The sequence below is a fragment of the Chroicocephalus ridibundus genome, chromosome 6 (genome assembly GCF_963924245.1).
Source record: "Chroicocephalus ridibundus chromosome 6, bChrRid1.1, whole genome shotgun sequence".
NCBI lineage: Eukaryota > Metazoa > Chordata > Aves > Charadriiformes > Laridae > Chroicocephalus > Chroicocephalus ridibundus.
The window spans coordinates 50239640-50257056 of NC_086289.1; the positions used below are offsets into that span (position 1 = coordinate 50239640).

General features: G+C 39.5%; 1 protein-coding gene across 4 annotated transcripts in view; it reads left to right on the top strand.

The window, feature by feature from the left end:
* Window positions 1-17417, top strand: part of SPHKAP (SPHK1 interactor, AKAP domain containing) — a 102027-nt gene that overhangs the window by 12477 nt on the left and 72133 nt on the right. The window contains exon 1 of one of the 4 annotated variants that reach the window (XM_063340032.1): window positions 16713-17089. The exons of 2 other annotated variants lie outside the window; for them this stretch is intronic. In XM_063340032.1, coding sequence (XP_063196102.1) covers window positions 17049-17089 — 41 coding nt within the window. In that variant the 5' untranslated portion in view covers window positions 16713-17048. Of the gene's footprint in view, window positions 1-16712; window positions 17090-17297; window positions 17407-17417 lie in introns of those variants that run through there. One more of the 4 variants, XM_063340033.1, reaches the window with a different exon arrangement.

Here is a 17417-nt window from a genome sequence, read left to right on the forward strand (position 1 = left end):
AAACACCATACTTCATACAAAACAGAACTCAGTCAAGTTTGAGAGGTTCACGTGAACTGCCCTTGTTCATACAAGCCGGGGAGTAGAAGAGGAGTTCCCTCTAAATCATATGGCATCAGTAGCCTTTGTATTTCAGTCACAAATCAGCCAAGTCTGAACAGTCAGTTCAGTCTTATGTTTATTTCCTGCTGTTTTCCTTTAAATCAATGAGAAATTAGGAATGAAAGCAGTGCTTGTCTTTAGATTTGTTAAATAAAAGGTAAAATAAATAAATAAAAAGAAAACAACAACCCCCCTCCAAAAAAAAAAAAAACCCCAAAAAACAAAACACCCAACCACTACACACCACAAACACACAAACCAAACTTACAAGCCAAAATTCCAGTATCACACACAGAGCTGAGCCCTCTCCTGATCCCACTGGCATATATGACGTGTGTCAGCACTGCTTTTTTGTTCAGTGAATGCAGGATCTAGGCACCTGCATAGTTGTGTGGTGTTACATGCATTTAAAATATTCAAAACTGAAACCAAAGTTACTGAATGGAAGTATTTTTAATGGAAAAGCTCTATTTCAATTTCCCTGTATATTATGATTTTAGAGAAATATGCCAAAACAATTATCTTGTGAGTCCACCTACAAGAATGAATAAAAGCCAATTGGTAAAGACTTTAAAGACTTTTAATGTAAGTGTCTTGACAAGCTTTAAATTACTTTATTAAGACAGAACAGCACATTTTTTGGAGTTATTTCATAAAAGGAAATGAATTCTCAGTTTAAACTCATGGCCACACTTGAAAGGAAAAAGAATGGAATTTTTAGGTGAAAGCAGTAGAAAGAATTTTTAAGAACAAACTGAATTAGAAATACAAACCATGAAACTGCTGGTTCCACTGCTTTAATAAGTGGCTTAGAGGTTTGCATCCATGGATGATTCCACATGTAGAGATATACTAATCTTTCAGAAAACCTTTCCGGACACCAGGACAACCATACTCACCAGGCTTGCAAACATCCTTCCCAAATGCTAGTCACTAGGAAAGTCAATCTAACCTCACAGGACTGAGAATTATGACCATATCATTTGAGTCTTTAAAAGCATTTGTACAACATGTTGACAGACTAAAACACAGGGTTGTTCCTAGAGAAACCATAATTAAGTATAAATGTTCAAATTCCATCATGAGGAACATGATGTAAAAACTGTATTATGATAGGACCGTTCTTGATGAAAGCAATCAATTTACACCTAGAATATAAGGGGGACTCTTTTTCCCCTGTAGTTGTCCTTTTGATGAAAAAAAAAAAAAAAAAAAAAACAAAAAAAACCAAACCAAAAAACCCCCAACCAAACAACATGCTTTGACCAATGTCTCGCCCTTTAACATCATATCAAAGGTGATGTGAAAATCAAGCCCTCGTGTGCATAAATATGTAATGAGAACCCCTCATCGCAAGGGCTTCTAAACTTTTGATACCTAACATCTGACACAGAAGAGTTTAGGCAACTCACAAAACATTTTGATGTTTCACTGAGAAACAAGATCAATAAACTACAACCAAACTGGAAATATTTGCTCCAACAAGCATGATGAAGTCATAGTGTGAATGTTGGATTTGAAGATAATTATACCGGGTATCAGATAGTATATATGCATATGTATATTTGTATTTATCCAGAAACTTATTGACGTGTGACCTTCATATTAGGCACCACATATTACTGTGCATTTTTTAATGGTGTTTGAAGGAAGTGGAATGACACCTGTTTCCCTACTCTCTTCCCCCCTCCGCCCCCACCACATGTTTAAATGCAGCCTATAAAGTATAAATAGCATGGCTGTCCCAAGAATTTCATAAAGCAGACTGATATATCCAAGTAGGCAGTATTTACTTAGAAGACTCAAATTGTATCAGGCAAATTCAAGAGAGTTCTGCCATTGGTGTTGGAGAGAGCAAGACTGGATGTTAAAGTGGGTTCAACAACAAAAAAATAATCCTAAAAAGCGCAGGGCCTGGTAACATTACCTAGTGCTCAGCTTTATATAAGGAGTAGGGGAATGGTTGCCTTGATTTCAGCTTGGAAGACTGATGATAAAGAAATCTGAGCGTATACCATGGAGCAGTGTGTAAGTGCATGCTCCTGAGGTCTATTCCAAATATTTTATGGCATGTCTATATAAAGCTCAAGCAAAAAGATACATCGTTAGCGTGGCGTAAAATAAGGAAGTAAATCATTCAGAGAAGCAAGACACGGTATAATTACCATTAGCTTAGCCTTTCCCTAAGGTTTAAGAACCTGTAATTGAGAGCCATGGGAAAAAAAACATCAAAGTAGGTCTAATTTTATCAAGCTCTAATTAAATTATGGAACTACTAAGTCAATGTAACAAAGCTGGTTTTTTATGGCTCTACTGTTATTCCATTTTGACTTTTTTTGTAATAAAAGTGAAATGCAAGGCCTACATTCAGGAAATTATTTAAACTTACCTTAGTTGTAACAATAGACTACCCTTAATGAGATCTATACATGCTTTATAGTATCATGTTGAAGGCTGATTGAATAAATGCTTAAAAAAAACATAAACCAAAACAAAACAAAACACACTGTATCTGAAAACTGAAACCCAAATACCAGTCTAGACCTATTCCCACTTGGACAATCACACAAAGAGCTCCACTGCTGCTGAGCTAGAGGTTTGAGCTGCTTGGTGGATATTCGGGTTGTTTGAATTGCATCCAGAAATATGCTGAACTATTAACATGGCAGATGTCAGAGAGCTGCATGAGTGGAGTCTCTGGTGCGTTTGGCAGGAAATTTTAAGTCTAAAATTGGCTATAAATTTTAGGAATCTGAAAGCGGGTGGTACTCAGATTTGAACAGAAACGAAAGAAACTGACTTCAGTAAGAGGAGGAGAGGACCTTCAGTATGAAAAATCAGGGATCAGAATAGGCTCAGCCTTCCACCCTGCATTCAGATTGCTAGTCATGCTGCATTTATTACAGTCCTGTCTAGGCTTCTTGCATTTCCCTCTCTAACCGATAATCAATACTGAATTGAAAACGGGGTCCCTGGAAAGGTGCATTGAAATAGCCCACTTATTTCTGAAGTATAAGTGTTGCGACAAGCCAAAAAGCTGCAGAAGTCAAATAGAAGCTCTGTCCTATTGTACGCTCCAGCTCTCTGGCAGGAGTTATGAATGACATTAAAAATGAGAAGAAAGGAACATCAGCACGCTGTCCCTACTCAGCCACCCTCAGCAACAGATACGTTTGGAAAGACTCTATGGATGTCAACAAGAGCTGGAAGTTGAGATGTTAGTGCAAAATTTTCAGACAACACCACCACAAGTTAAAACTCAAAAGTTACACATGATAATTAATGTCAGGAGCTATACAGTGAACTTTGGCCAAAATTTCCCCAACAGGTGGCATGGTCATGAAGGACAAAAAGTTCAAAGTCAGTGTTAGCACATCTACGTACGCACACCCAAACCCAGAACATAGCTGCTATGTGGATGGGTTTAAAGTGTAAGGAGAAGTCAATGCAAATGGAGTCTGTTTGCTGTCCGTTCTCTTTTCGGAGGACTTCTCAAGAGCACTCAGGGAGAAAGATGTAGACTGGATTAATTACACTGGTAACATCTGTCTCCTCAAAAAAAAAAAAAAAATCATCTCTTTCCTGGGGCAAATGCAGAGTGCAAAAGGATTTGCTGGCATGCAAGCGTAGCAGAACTTATAAGGAATAAATTCAAAATTTGGAAAGAGTTACATTTCTCATGCATGCACTGTACTCCTGTACAGATACAGAGCATGTCCACATACACAGAGCAGTTCTATGGTGCGGGAGATGCAATCAGAAGAGAGAAGAGGTGCAATTTATGAAGAAGAAAAACTTCAATCCTGCAGAAGACCGAAATTCGTCTGCTGTGCCTATCAAATGGCTTGCATAGAATAAAACATTTTCCAGATTCCAAACCAATTGGCAATTTGAATTCTGAAGGTTATAATTGAAGTCCAGCTTCACTCTGCAAAAAGTAGGGAGCTGGCACAGTATTTTTCATGCTTTTAAATGATCAGGAGAGTAAGTATGACAGAATGGCAAAGAAAAATCTATGGAGAAAGAGAAAGATGAGAGAGTTTTTAAGATTCCTGGATTATCAATTACTGACTGACAGCTGAACTCCTAAAAATCCCACTGGGGCAATGTGACAGACACTATGGAGAACGTGGATAATGCTAACTGCTTTTGAAAAATCTTACCCATTGAAAATTTAATACAGGAAATGTAGGAAAAGTCATCAAGCATGTTGGTAAAAGCCATGTGATAAATACTGAATGCAAAATATGAGTGTGGCAGAATTCTGTGGTTTTGTATAGGATCTTCACACAACTCTTCTGAGCCATTCAAACTGGAATAACCTGGACTTTTGCAGTGCATCTTAAATTTTAAATTATCATCATTTTCAAATGAATTATGCAGTAACTTGTTACAAAATTCAGTAGGTAGCAACTGCAACATTTTAAGTTTAAACTAGTTCTTAAAGAATAACAAAACCTCTTCCTGATTTTAATAGGCTTAAAATGAGATATGCATGACAGATATTTTTACAGATTCATTCTCTTCTCATTTGTGGTCTTGATTTCTGTTAATTCTGCAAAATGCTTTTCCTTAGATACAATATTTTAGTTTCAAAAACAAATACCTACTAATTAGTTTATTTTTTTAAGCAATCTAAACTCTAATCCTTCCTATTTCAAAATAAATAAAAAATAACTAGCCATTGCTTATCTACTTGAAAATAAATACAGCTCAGCTTTGGGAAATTAAGAGGTTAGTGAGAGGCACCATGAAATCTAATCCTTATAAAAGTCTTTATCAGTATAATAATAATTTTCTGCCAGATAATTTTCCTTTTCTGCCAGACCCTTTGCCATATTGTTATGTACTTTCACCATCAGAATTCCAACATGCAAGAATAAACTTCTTAATAACAATCATCATGTTATCTGTAGCTCCTTAAACAGACTCAGTCTCCACTTTTTCAGACTGAAAGCTTATTACACATCTTTATTGTCACTGAATTACTGTGGCCTGATTAATGTTTAATGACATGGCTACTCTGGTGATGAGTCTCTAGAGACTATCACTTACTGACAGACCCATCTAAGTTTCAAAGACAGCAGAACTGCTAAAAGTGTATAAAAGCAGAAGCTGTACAGTGGCAAATTAGAAGCTCTGCCTTCTCTAAAGACATGCAGTGCAGCCTGAGTCTGTGATGTTATTCACACACTGCTCAGGAGGCTGCTGGTCCCAGAAAGCTAAAAGAACAAAACAAAACAAAAAAAAACCCACCAACTAAACAAAAAAATCCCAAACCACCACACAACAACAAAAATCCACCACCAAAATCCACTACAAATATTACACAGATCTTGATTATCAATAGTTAGAATTTCTTCAGAGGACTTCTAAGACCTCTGCCTTTCAGAGCTTCATTTCATCAATTTGAATAGCTTCTTTCTCACATAACCAGTTTCAGTTGTACTACAGTAACTGCCAAAGTGCAATAAAAAATCCCAACATTTGCAATGGCTTTCTCCAGTTTTTGGCTTTATCTTGTTTGTTCGTACTAGAGCAAAGTAGTGACAAACCAGCCTCTCCAAATCTGCGACAGATCCCCTTCTACAGCAACTGAAAACACGAACCAGGATCTACTAATGCACACTCACCAATTTTTATATTTGCATCAGAGAGGATAACAATGGCATTGGCATTGCTGTATTCCTAAAACACTAGAAAAGAAAATGGATTCTTGAACATACATGTAAATTATAGTCCTTTAAATTAATAGCTTATAGATATGAGTTAAACCTCAGAAATGCATTTGTTATTGGAGGTCTTTGACATTAAACATTATGTTCCTTTTCAAAGAATTATTCACTCTATACTAAAGACAAAAATTCATTCTGGACAACAATCAAAAAGCATTAGCTCTTGCAAAACAAAATTTCATACAAAGCGTATTTTCTCACCGCTAAGCAACAGTCATTTTGCCAATTCTGCAATATGGCCCTCCATGATGAGGGCCAAAGATGCTATTACCTGGTCATAGCACTTCAGAAATGCATTGGTGCAACGGTGAGCAGAATCTAATCCATTGTATTAAGACAGTTTTAGAGATGCTTCCAAGATACAATAATTATTTCACATGGATAACCAATAAGCAGCTACTAGGAGTCGGTGAAAAATTGGTAACAATATCTTCAGCAATTAGAAAGACTTTACCCATAAGCCAAAGGATGAAGTCTACTATTTTTAACATTACCATTTCACTACAAAAAGAAAAATTAGGCTAAATATTAGCCGTAAATCCTGCAATTGTCATTCCTGAAGCAGAAGGGCCTGCATTAATATGTTCTCTCTCGGTAACCTGTTGGAACTGAGGGCTAGATGAGGCTCATCATGCTTTCAACTAGAATTTCTTGGTGCGGGCAGTAGAAATGCAACCCTTACAGCGAGAACCAGACATACCACACCTGTGCCATGCACGTAGTCTGGGCATAGAGTGTTCATATGATGTTGTCACACATTACACATACTCCAAGCGTAGTGATCAACTGTGTAGTACGTTTTCAATAAACTACATGTTTCTCAACACGTGCACTGCAGGAAAACCTGGAGTTTCCAGCAAGCAGCAGCCCAGAAGCAGCTCAGTGCAGCAGTTCTTGCTGGACTGCTTGACATGCAGAGATATTAGACAAATGGTGAATCCACCCAGACAAAAAGCAGCAGCCCTGGGGAGATTCCAAAGCAAAATCAATGCACACACATCTGGAAGCGAGGTTGAAAGCCCTGACAGTTCTCTGAGAGAACCAACCGCCTATTAGACTAGCTTCATGTCCACCTCCTGCCCTGATCTATTTATGCACTTTTCACCCTTCTCTGACAAAGGACTCAGAAGAAGCTGTTCACTCAGCTACATACCTAGTGGATGAAGCTCGTCGAATGAGTGTAATCCTTTAATATATTATAGCCTGCTAATTAGAACGGTAATCCAAAAAATGAAAAACCTGGGTCTAATATCCTTCAGAAGGTTCATAGCCATAAATGCAATCTGCCAGGTGGATGCACTAGCCTGAGACTGCAAAAAACATCTTCCCTGATGAAGCTATGCCATTTCTTGGAAAAGATTTTGAGAATCAATGGGGTACAAAAATACCAGAAAGGGAGAAAAACTCACCTGGGAAAGTACAGCCTTGACTCCATTCCATACTCCCAAGTTAATTATGCATTTTATTCAAAGAATGTCTTTATTTATATGCTGCCTCTGAGCTTACAATCATGAGTCTGTGAGGCCAAGTAATGAATTTTCAATTAAATTTCATTTCATTTCAATTTTTGAGATATAAATAGTTGAGTGCTACAAAAATATACACACAAATACACCCCAAAGCCAAAACAACTTGTAAATGCTTAGAGCTTTGCAGAGTAGTTTTCCATATCAAATCATATACCTTGCAGACGACATTTTACTACACCACAAAAAGGTGAACTCTAGTTTACAGCAGAAAATGTTACATTAATCCCATCTTGTGATTTTCACATCAGAATATCATAATCTTACATTTCAAAACAGTATCAGCATTATATTTGTATAATTTAATAGTCCAGTAGCACAGACGTTACTATCTGGACCAATTTTTAATATAACAGCTACACGGTAAGGGCCTGATCCTTCCTTCATATTTGTTTACCATATATTAATTCAATGTCAGAGCTCATTTATAGCAGTGAGAGGATAATCTCATAAGAGAGTTCATTAAAGCATGATTCCTTCTCTTATTACGCTAATATAGTTGGGGTTTGGGGATTTTTTTCCAAACAAACAGAATCCATTACCAATTTTTTTGCTTTTCATATAGAAAATGGGACTGGAAAGACACTAAAGAAGTCATCCAGTCCATACTGTAGCATCAGTGTAATACCAACCCCATTGCTTACTGATGGCCTCCCAGCCACTCCCAAGAACATCCTGTGATAGAAAAGTCACAGATCTCACAATAATTTATTCCAGTGATTAACTGTCGTTAGACTTACAGTCCTTCAATTAAACCAAATTTCTTAAGACTCTGAGAATTCCTAAATACTGTTACCTGCCAGGACAGCAGATCTTGATAATGCCTTAACGTAACCATGAATAAAAAAAATTTGGTGGAAAATAAAAGAAAACAAACAAATGAAAAAAAGATAGACCTGAAAAAAAAACCAGGCAAACCATCACAAAATAGGACTTACTAAATATTTACTGCAAACTTACCCATTCCTGGAAATACTTAGCTATGCCAGAAATCTTCTGATTTTGTCCTGTTGTGTTTCTCATTCCTTTGTCCCCCACAAATTCACAACATACAATGTGATCAAGACTTCTGACAAACAATTACAACTAGCATTCTAAAAGCACTCTGAATTTATTGCAGTCCAAAACTCTCTGCAGACAAAAAAAAAAATCGTGATTTAACATTTCCCTTTGTATCCCCCTCTTCCTCTTTACCAACAAGTGGGGGCGGGGAGAAAATAAGGTTTTTCAAAATTGTTCATGAAAAGATGAACTTTATTATTTCACCCATTCGTCTTACAATCATAACCAGTTCATCCTATTCAAGTGAAGTTGCATTGAGCATTCACATGAATCACTCATTTCTCAAATGTATCATTCCCTCGATGAGTCTTCAATTATATTTTTAAATGAAGCATCTCTCTGGCTCCAGCTAATTCTGTGTTTAAAAATTATAAGTCATATACATGGAAGAAGTACATGTTCCTTGCTTCATTTTTATTAGTTTCCTATATCAAAACATAAGTAACTCAAACACTGAACTGTAAATTCACTGACAGAAGTCAAAAAGCATATATTCAAAAGCAGAGATTTGTGCAATGAAATGCCTGCCTTCTCATGCAGTCATTTTTCCTTATAAAACAGAAAAATTATTTCAGGACCTCATCAAGCTCTAAACACTCCTTCATTCTCCACAAATCTAGATAAACTCTTTCTGTGCTCCTTCAGAGCTATAAAGGAAATTGGCTTTGCCTTCTTGAAACCTTCCCAAAGTATGCCTTATTGTTGAAGTTATGCATCTGTCTCATTCCTAGGTTGCCCTACAAGCAAATTTTCACAAGTGAATGAAGTCTTGCAAGTTTAGTCTCTGATGCAATCCCAGTTCTCATGGATATCTAAAAAGTTATCCTACAATTGGTAACATTACAAGCTTCCTGAGAACTACTGGTGCAAGGACTGTCTTATTTAAATTTCCTCAGAAAATAGAGTAGGTCTGACCTACGTTAAAGGGGCTGTGCAGAAAGGCTTTCATGTCTGTGGATCAACTGTACCTGTTACAATGAAAACACGCATTTCAGTTTAACAACTGGTATTTATGATTCTGGAAATACCATTAGCTACTATGGGGATGCAAATTGATTTCATGGTGATTTTGAGACAAACTTTTAACTCCATAGGATTTTGTACATGACTGTAGGCATCTATTTACAATCTCCCCTCCTGTGGCTGTTTAAACTGTACATGGTAATTTAGCAGCAGAAAGTATCAAAAAAGAAGAAAGGTCAGTGTTTTCACATTTACTTAAGTCCTTCTGGCTTGCATGATGGTTGCTAGCTTTTTGTTATTTGCTTGAGAGTTCAGCCAGAGATGTCAAAATGAGATTGAAGGACAGTGCACAGTCAAGAAGAATTTTTATACTTTTTTTTTTTTACTGGTAGTAGATGCCCTGCATTTCGTTGCCAGTATATCCTGTCATTTATTCAAATAGATTGCATGAGCAATTTCTCTTTGATAGGAGAACCCTATCAAATCAGACTTTCTGCCTTAATGTTTGCATTGGTCTTTGAATTTCTTTTTTCAGCCTTTTTTTCTGACCTCTTCCAATTTTGCTTGTTTTCTGCTTGCCTGTCCACGTGAGGAAAAAGGGATAGTTCTTATAGCTGCGATAAGGCCTTTATAGTATGTCTTTTGACTTGACCTCTTCTTCTAGGGACATACAAAATATAATTCCTATTTAAAAACTAACTGCTCACAGCACTTGAAAATTTCACCCAAGAGAACAATCAAAAATAGGGAGACCGAGGGAAACACTGCACTGGAGGATCGCAGCTAGAATTAAGATAAAACTTCTAAAAATAATTTGGTAATGAAAAATTCCAGTGATTTTCAGGAAGACTCAGAATTCCAGATCCCATTTGCAATAATTATTCAGAAGAATTTTAATATTCTATATGTATTCTCAAAACAAAGGTGACCCATATAGTGACAATATTTTATGTAAGTAGCAGCACTTTGAACAACCTCTGGAGTTGTAGGAAGGGACAGGGGTGTCCATGCAGCAGTTGTACAATATATTTTCTCGCAGCTCATACGACATTAAGTTTAGAGGCTCAGAGAGTAGGCGGAAGCCAAAAGCATTTTTTCATCTTTATCCAAAAACCCAGGACAACATAGATGAACTCAAAGTGTGTATTTGTGAATGCGTCTCCTTCTGTCTACTCTATATGCACCATCACTTTTCGATGCCTAAAAGATTTCAGTTAATGCTACAGACCATGTCTCGTTGCCTACCAGCTGGTTATTATTATCAGCTTCTAGCCCAATTCTAAATAAAAGTGAGTGCATTATTTTTGACCTAAGAGGAACAAAATGGCTCAGTTTGAGTTTATTGCAAACACCAGCTTCTTTCCCTGTGAAATAACACAGTTGAGATCAGCTGAAACACTCAATTGGAGGAGCTCTCTAGTTTACTGGAATGAGACTAACAACAAACTATTCAGAATTTAAAAAATCTGGGAAGAACTTAATATTCTTGACTTATCTTCCAGAATTTAAATGTGATCTCCTGTCTCCTCCTTTTCTCCCATCTTTTCTGGGAATGCAGGTAGGCTGAAAATAGAGTGTAGGTTTGGGAGGTAGAGAGAGACAGACAGACTGAATGAGTAGGTTCAGTATTTAAACTTGTATATTAACTCAAAATTTTTGAAGTTATGCTAGAAAAAATGATCTTTGTAGTTATAGATATATGTATAGATGAAAAATAAATACAGTTACCACCCATGTTCTATGGTAATGGTCTGCATTTATTAAATAGGGAGCCATCTCGTGCAGTCTGGAGCTAAATGGCGAACAACACTGATCATTTTCTTTTGACTACATCCAACAGCTATCTTTATCAGACCATCTTCTTCTCAAGCTTCTGGCCATTGCCAGTGAGAACCTCGTGAGCTACATCTGTTCTAATATAAATTAAAATAAGTCACACTATTTATTAGTTGCAACACTTTATGACACCTCTTCAACAACGGTTTGTTAACGGACGGTGCTTTAGTCACAGCCCAAATACCCATCTCAAAGGGAAAAGGACTTTGACTGACAGAACAAGATTTTGTAATTAGATCACCAAAACTGTAAAAAAAAAAAAAAAAAAAACAAAAAAAAACCAAAAAAAAACAAAAAACCACACAGACATCCAAAACATATTAAAGCTAACTACCTAATCTTCAATGAGAACAGTTTAACCAACGTAACTCTACGAGCCAAATGCAGCTGATATTTTGGGTAAAAGTTATGCATCCATCTATGGTGTCAGAACTCAACCAATGTATGGAACAACTACATACAGAGAATTATGCAACCTCAATAACCTAATGGCACATGAGGTAATAAATTTTGCATGATAATCAACTGCACAGTAATACAGCAAACTGTAATATCCATTTCAGTAAACAAACATCTAGTAGACAAACATAAATTATGTTAGATGATCTCTATTTAAAAAAAGCTTTTCAAAATAACTACGCAAAAACCGTGTGGCACCCCTTTCACATTCATTAGGAAAGGGAGTTACTTTAGTTGTAAACGAACAGTTACACATCCATCAAGACAGTAATCTCTGTGAACACACCAACTGCACAGCAAACATGGACAAGGAGGATAAATAGAGGTGCACCAAAAATATCGCTTGATTAACACTAGTGCCCAAAGACCTCTATTAGGATTAGGACCCAGTTGTCCCAACTGGATTAAATTTTTTATTATGTAAGAGAGATGGTCCCTGTATTGGGCATCTGTATTGGGGATATCGTATTTATTCTGGAAATATTATGCCTCTGTCCAGAAAATGCTAAGAAGTTGAGAGCTTTTTGGTCCTACTTTTGTAAACACGCACCACATGCTAAGCTTTCCACCTCCGTATTTCTAATTAGGAGAGTTTTGTAAGCAGCAGCTCATAGGACAAGCAAAGGGAAGTCAAAAAGCAAATCACCATTTTCCACAGTCCCTTACAACATTGATCTATTCCTGAAAATACCATTCAGTTACAGAATCAGTATGGCCTGCATAGATTTCTTGGTACAAACCAAATCAGGCGTAAGCACACTTTTTGAGGACAGTTTTTTACTGCAAGTAAACAGAACTTCAAAGCCATAGAAGCACAAAATCCCACAAAGCACAGAATTGCTTGGATTGGAAGGGACCTCTTGAGATCACTTAATCCAACCCCCGCGCTCAGCAGGGCCAGCTAGAGCAGGTTGTCCAGGACTATGTCCAGAGGGGTTTTGAATGGCTGGATCCAAATCAAAGTCTCGGTGTAAGTTTGGCTCCCTCTGCCTTTTCAGGAATGATTGACATATTTTCTCATGTGACAGTCAGCTCTGTTTGGTGCTATTGTTTCCATTTCTGTCAGCTCCAACTTACAACTCGGCAGCAGTGTGCTCTATTCCGCCTATCTTCCCATCAGAAGAGCTGATTATTTATTTTTAAGTAGCCCCTTGGAATTTTTACAACAGTCTAAACCCTCAAAATCTTAAGGCAAACCACTAGAATAGTCTGTATCCTTAAAACGTAAGAGTATTATATTCTCTGGTCGTGACTTTCTGCTTTCCAGTACAGGAACAGTGTCCTCAGCTGACACGTAAAAGACAGACTGAGCTAACTAAAATGCCACAGCATTCTCTGCCTGTTGCCAATTCATGTCTAAAAGCTGAGGGAAAAATACACTCCCAGTGACAGCTCTGAAATAAGTCAATGTATGACAGTAATCAGTTCTCTTCTGTCAAGTCGGGTTCCAGGAAAAAGAATAGGTTTTTTTAGGCTGTGTGCCAACATTGTCAAGGAATAAGAACAATGGCACAAAGTAGTACTTGGCTATTTCGGCTATTTGCCTTTGGAAATAAAGACTATGGAGTTTCAGAGAAGAGGAGAGCTGACTACCTGAAATGAGGAAGTTTCTGGTAGATTGTGACGAAATCAAGAGATAATGGCTGGCTCAAAGAGGGGCTTCAAAATGGTGAGAAGAAACAATGGAAGATCCCATGTCCATACAAAGCAGGTTTGTGGAGTTTTTGCAGGATGATGGAGCCAGACAATAAGGAACAACTAATGCAAAAAAGAGAGAAGGAACCAAATTACAAGATGAAAATCAGAGGGCTTCAGAAGAACTGTAAGAACGTGATAAAAATCAAAGCAAGAACCAGTACACGCATATTCTCAGTGCTATCTGCTGGAGTCAGGGACAGATGAGTGGCAGTGTCTATGGTGGAAAAACAATGGTTCAGAGCCATACCAGGTCTGGGAACAAAGACCAAATGTAAAGGTGAGGCTGAGCAACAAATATCCCCACCTCTCCTTCTTTCTTTTTTTGTCACAGAGCTTTACCCCTGACAACTCACAAAAGCAGACAATCTGAAATTAGAGTATAGAAAACCTGTTATGAACTTCTGGAGTGCAAACATCACTGACAGGAAATGGTCATTTCCTTTCCCTGAATTGTCCCTAACTGAAGGTCTCTCTGTCCTTTTCCTTCACAACAGAAGCAATGCACCTCAACGATACTGAAGAGGCTGTTCCGAATCCCAGGAAGAGGAATGTGAAAACCGTAACTGTTTATCTTAGAGCAGAATAGTTGAGAGGGCAAAATGAAAGTGAGGGCAAAAAAAAGAAGGGGGGAGAGGGGGAGTAAAAATAAAAGTAGTAGTAGTAAGGGAGAAAACAGAAAAGATACCGAGAGAAAAGAATTGCACACTGCTAGGGAAAAGGAGGGTGACAGAAGAGTTAAGGATGAGAAATGGTGTGAGGCAGTCAAACGGAACATCTGTAGGCAAGTAACGTCTGAGCCTCTTCTCCAAAATCTATGAAGAAGATAAATAAAATATAATATCACAGGGATATGTTAATATTAACTGCCTTACCCTTGGTGGTGACAAGGTTTAAGTACCATAAAACCATGGAACTAAAGCATGGCATACAGAGAATGCAGAGAGGCTGTAATGCTCAGGATGTGTCCAAGAGAAGGCAGCAGAAAGGTTAGATAAAAAATTTGAGCATGTTAATGACTGATATAGACAGACACATTGCGTGACTGGTAGTGTCTGTGTGTGCTATGTCTATGTGTGTCAGAGCCAGGCACAGCCCCACAATCAGCTGTACTCTTTAATTGTTAGTGTTTTCTGTTCATAAAAACAAAACCAAACAGCAGCCTGGATGAGGTCACACTGCTTGAAAAATGACAGGAGTTTAGACATGAGCCATGCCCTACCCTATGCTTATGGGACCAGCTAGCAGGCCTTGATCAGCTTTAATTAGTAGCCTAAATCAACCTAAGAGACACCCAGGCAAAGTCGCCTGTGGACTTAAACTGAGGTAACAGTAAATATCTGGGGCAGAAGAAATGCTTGAACATTGGCAGTGACAGAAAAAAGGTAAGATAATGACAGCAAAGGAGGAGCAGAAAAGCTACTGAACGAGAAAGAACGTGTGAAAGACTAGAAGCTTGGTGGCAACAGGATTGAATTTATCAGAAAGGGAATGCCATGACAAGGAAAACAGGACACTTAAAATACAAAACTGGCGATCTGATGCAAAGTCACGTAAAAATTACTTAAAGACGACAGATGAAATTGAAGTAACTGATCAAGCGGAAGTTGGTAGAAAACACTAAGCACTACGTGGGCACGGCAACGGTGTGTATTAGAGAAGAGCTGATGAGAAACAGTCTCAGCAGGGCTGAGGGACACAACAGACCCAGAAGGCTGAGTAACCCCAAAACACTGATCATGCATGGTGAGAACTGGGAAGGAGGAAAGGGCATTACAGCCTGTTTCCAGGAATGAAGGGATGCTAGAACATTGGAAGAGCATGAGAAAGGTATAGCACAGTGCTGAGGGAGTCATATCAGAGGAGCTGACATTGAAGTATTAAACAGAGTGGGTAACATCACATGCAGACAACCAGTTTCAGTACTAACCTGGGCTTGCATTTAAGCAGGCAAAGTCCCTGGTTTGCCTGGGTCTGGATTTCAGGACATTCTATTCATTCAGAGCCTGGAAAGTTTCCTCAGGTCTCTATGGTGTTAGGTGGGCTGGCTTTAGACCAGCGTATTTCAAGCACTCCCCTAAGAGGCTGCTGTGTCTCAGTTTTCTCAGCTTCTCCACTTTCCATTTAAAACACAACACTTCCTGTTGCTTTGATTCCCATTTACTCTTAACCACCACGATGTAGCTATCAGCCTTGCCATCTCTCGGTTTGTCACTTCACAAGTGGACAGATGACTGCTATAACAGCAGGGATAATCCATATCCTTAGCACAAAGTCTGAAGAGGTATTTAAAATTTAACATGAAACTTTCTCCTCTTTGGTTATGCAAAAGTCACCAAAAGCAAACGCTTCAGGTAGCCTTTCTTAACAATGAAAAATGTTGGTTCAATAGTTAAATGATACCATGCCTCTGGCTGCAAAGTTGGTTTAAGAAATTTCTGCACTGTAAATTGGAACAGAGAACAAAACCTGATTTAATATATAAACTAATTCCCTCCACATGCCCCAGGCCCTTCCAAAACTCACTAAACTTCATGATTTCGTAATGCTGTGCCAACTAAAGGGAATAGCAAGGTGTAGAAAAGACACAGGAATGACGCATTTAAAGATGAGAAACACTGAATCTTTAATGCAGAAGAAAAAGGTGGTTCTCAAAGTGTGGATTTAGTTGCCTTTGCCACCTGCCCTTCCTCTTTGTCTTTGAATTTACTCAGCAGATCTCTGAACACAGCAATGACTAAAGAGCAGGGCTCACCATACATCAGTCAAGCTTCCAGCGGTATTTGTGGATATGTATAAGTTTTTGCCATGGTTTTACTGATGAATTCCTCTGTTGAGTACAGTGTTCGCTATGCAACTGACAGAAGCAAAATACTCATCACCTAACTGGAGAGAGCAGACCTTGGGCTCTGACCTAGATCACTAACGTATTGAAAACAAATCTCAGCAAAAGGGGGATCTTGCCAGCCACTACAAGGTGATGACAGTTGTCTCCAGCCCTGCAAATTTCACACCTGAGCCAAAGGACTCCTGCCGAACCCAGGAGGCTCTGCGTATGCTCTAGCTCCGGGTTCACAAATAACTTACGCTTGCACCGTGCATCACCTGTGACTCAGATGCTTTTAGTCTCACCTCTCCATGACTAGAGACCAATTCTAATAATTTGTACTGCACAGATTCTCAGACGTGGGCGTCCAAACACGACAAAGCCAAGCCACAAGACATGTAGTATTTCCTTGAAAAGAGGAGAAAAAAAAACAAAAAAACAAAAAAAAAAAAAAACCAAAAAACCTGCTGCAAGTAACCATATAAAACAGTCTAAAGGAGCTCAAAACAAGACATAAGTTGTAGTTAACTAAGCAGGCTCGTTTTCTAAATTCCCGAGTCTTGCATCTAAGGCGGAAAGAACGAGAGCCCTGTCGCTTAAATCACATGGTTCACGGGGCTGGGGCTGCAAGAACATCATGACATTGATAACGAGGACTCGGCAACGACCGCCCGTTTCTCGCCGGAGTCACACAACACCTCGCTGTCGCGTCCCAGTTCCCGCACCGCAAAGACAGCAGGACACCAGCAACTTCCTCAGCCGTCCCGAGCCCGCCGCATCCCTCCACCGCGCTTCAGCGAGGCAGCGGTAACCCCGGCCGGCTGCCCCGACCCGCCGCCCGCCATGTCCCGCCCGGGCCCCAGCTCCCCGACAACGCTTTGCAGGTGCGAAGGGTCCAGTACTCTCAGGTGCCGCTTTCGGACCCGCCGCAGCCCGCACGGCCACGGGGAGGGGAGCCAGACCGACCGCTGCCCCGGGGAGCGCAGCCCCCGGCCCGCCGCCACCGCTGGGGCCCGGCCGTGAGGGAGGGACGGGGGGCGCTGCCGGGGCGGGTAGGGGAGGAGTGAGGCAGAGGGCAGGGCCGGCGGGAGCCGCTCCGCAGCGCGCCGGGACCGGGCTCTCGGCGTCCGGACGCCGTCGGAGCGGAGGGTCCCGCCGCCGCGCCCGCCATGGCCGGCCGCCCCCCGCCCGCCCAGCCCAGGTAGGGCCCGC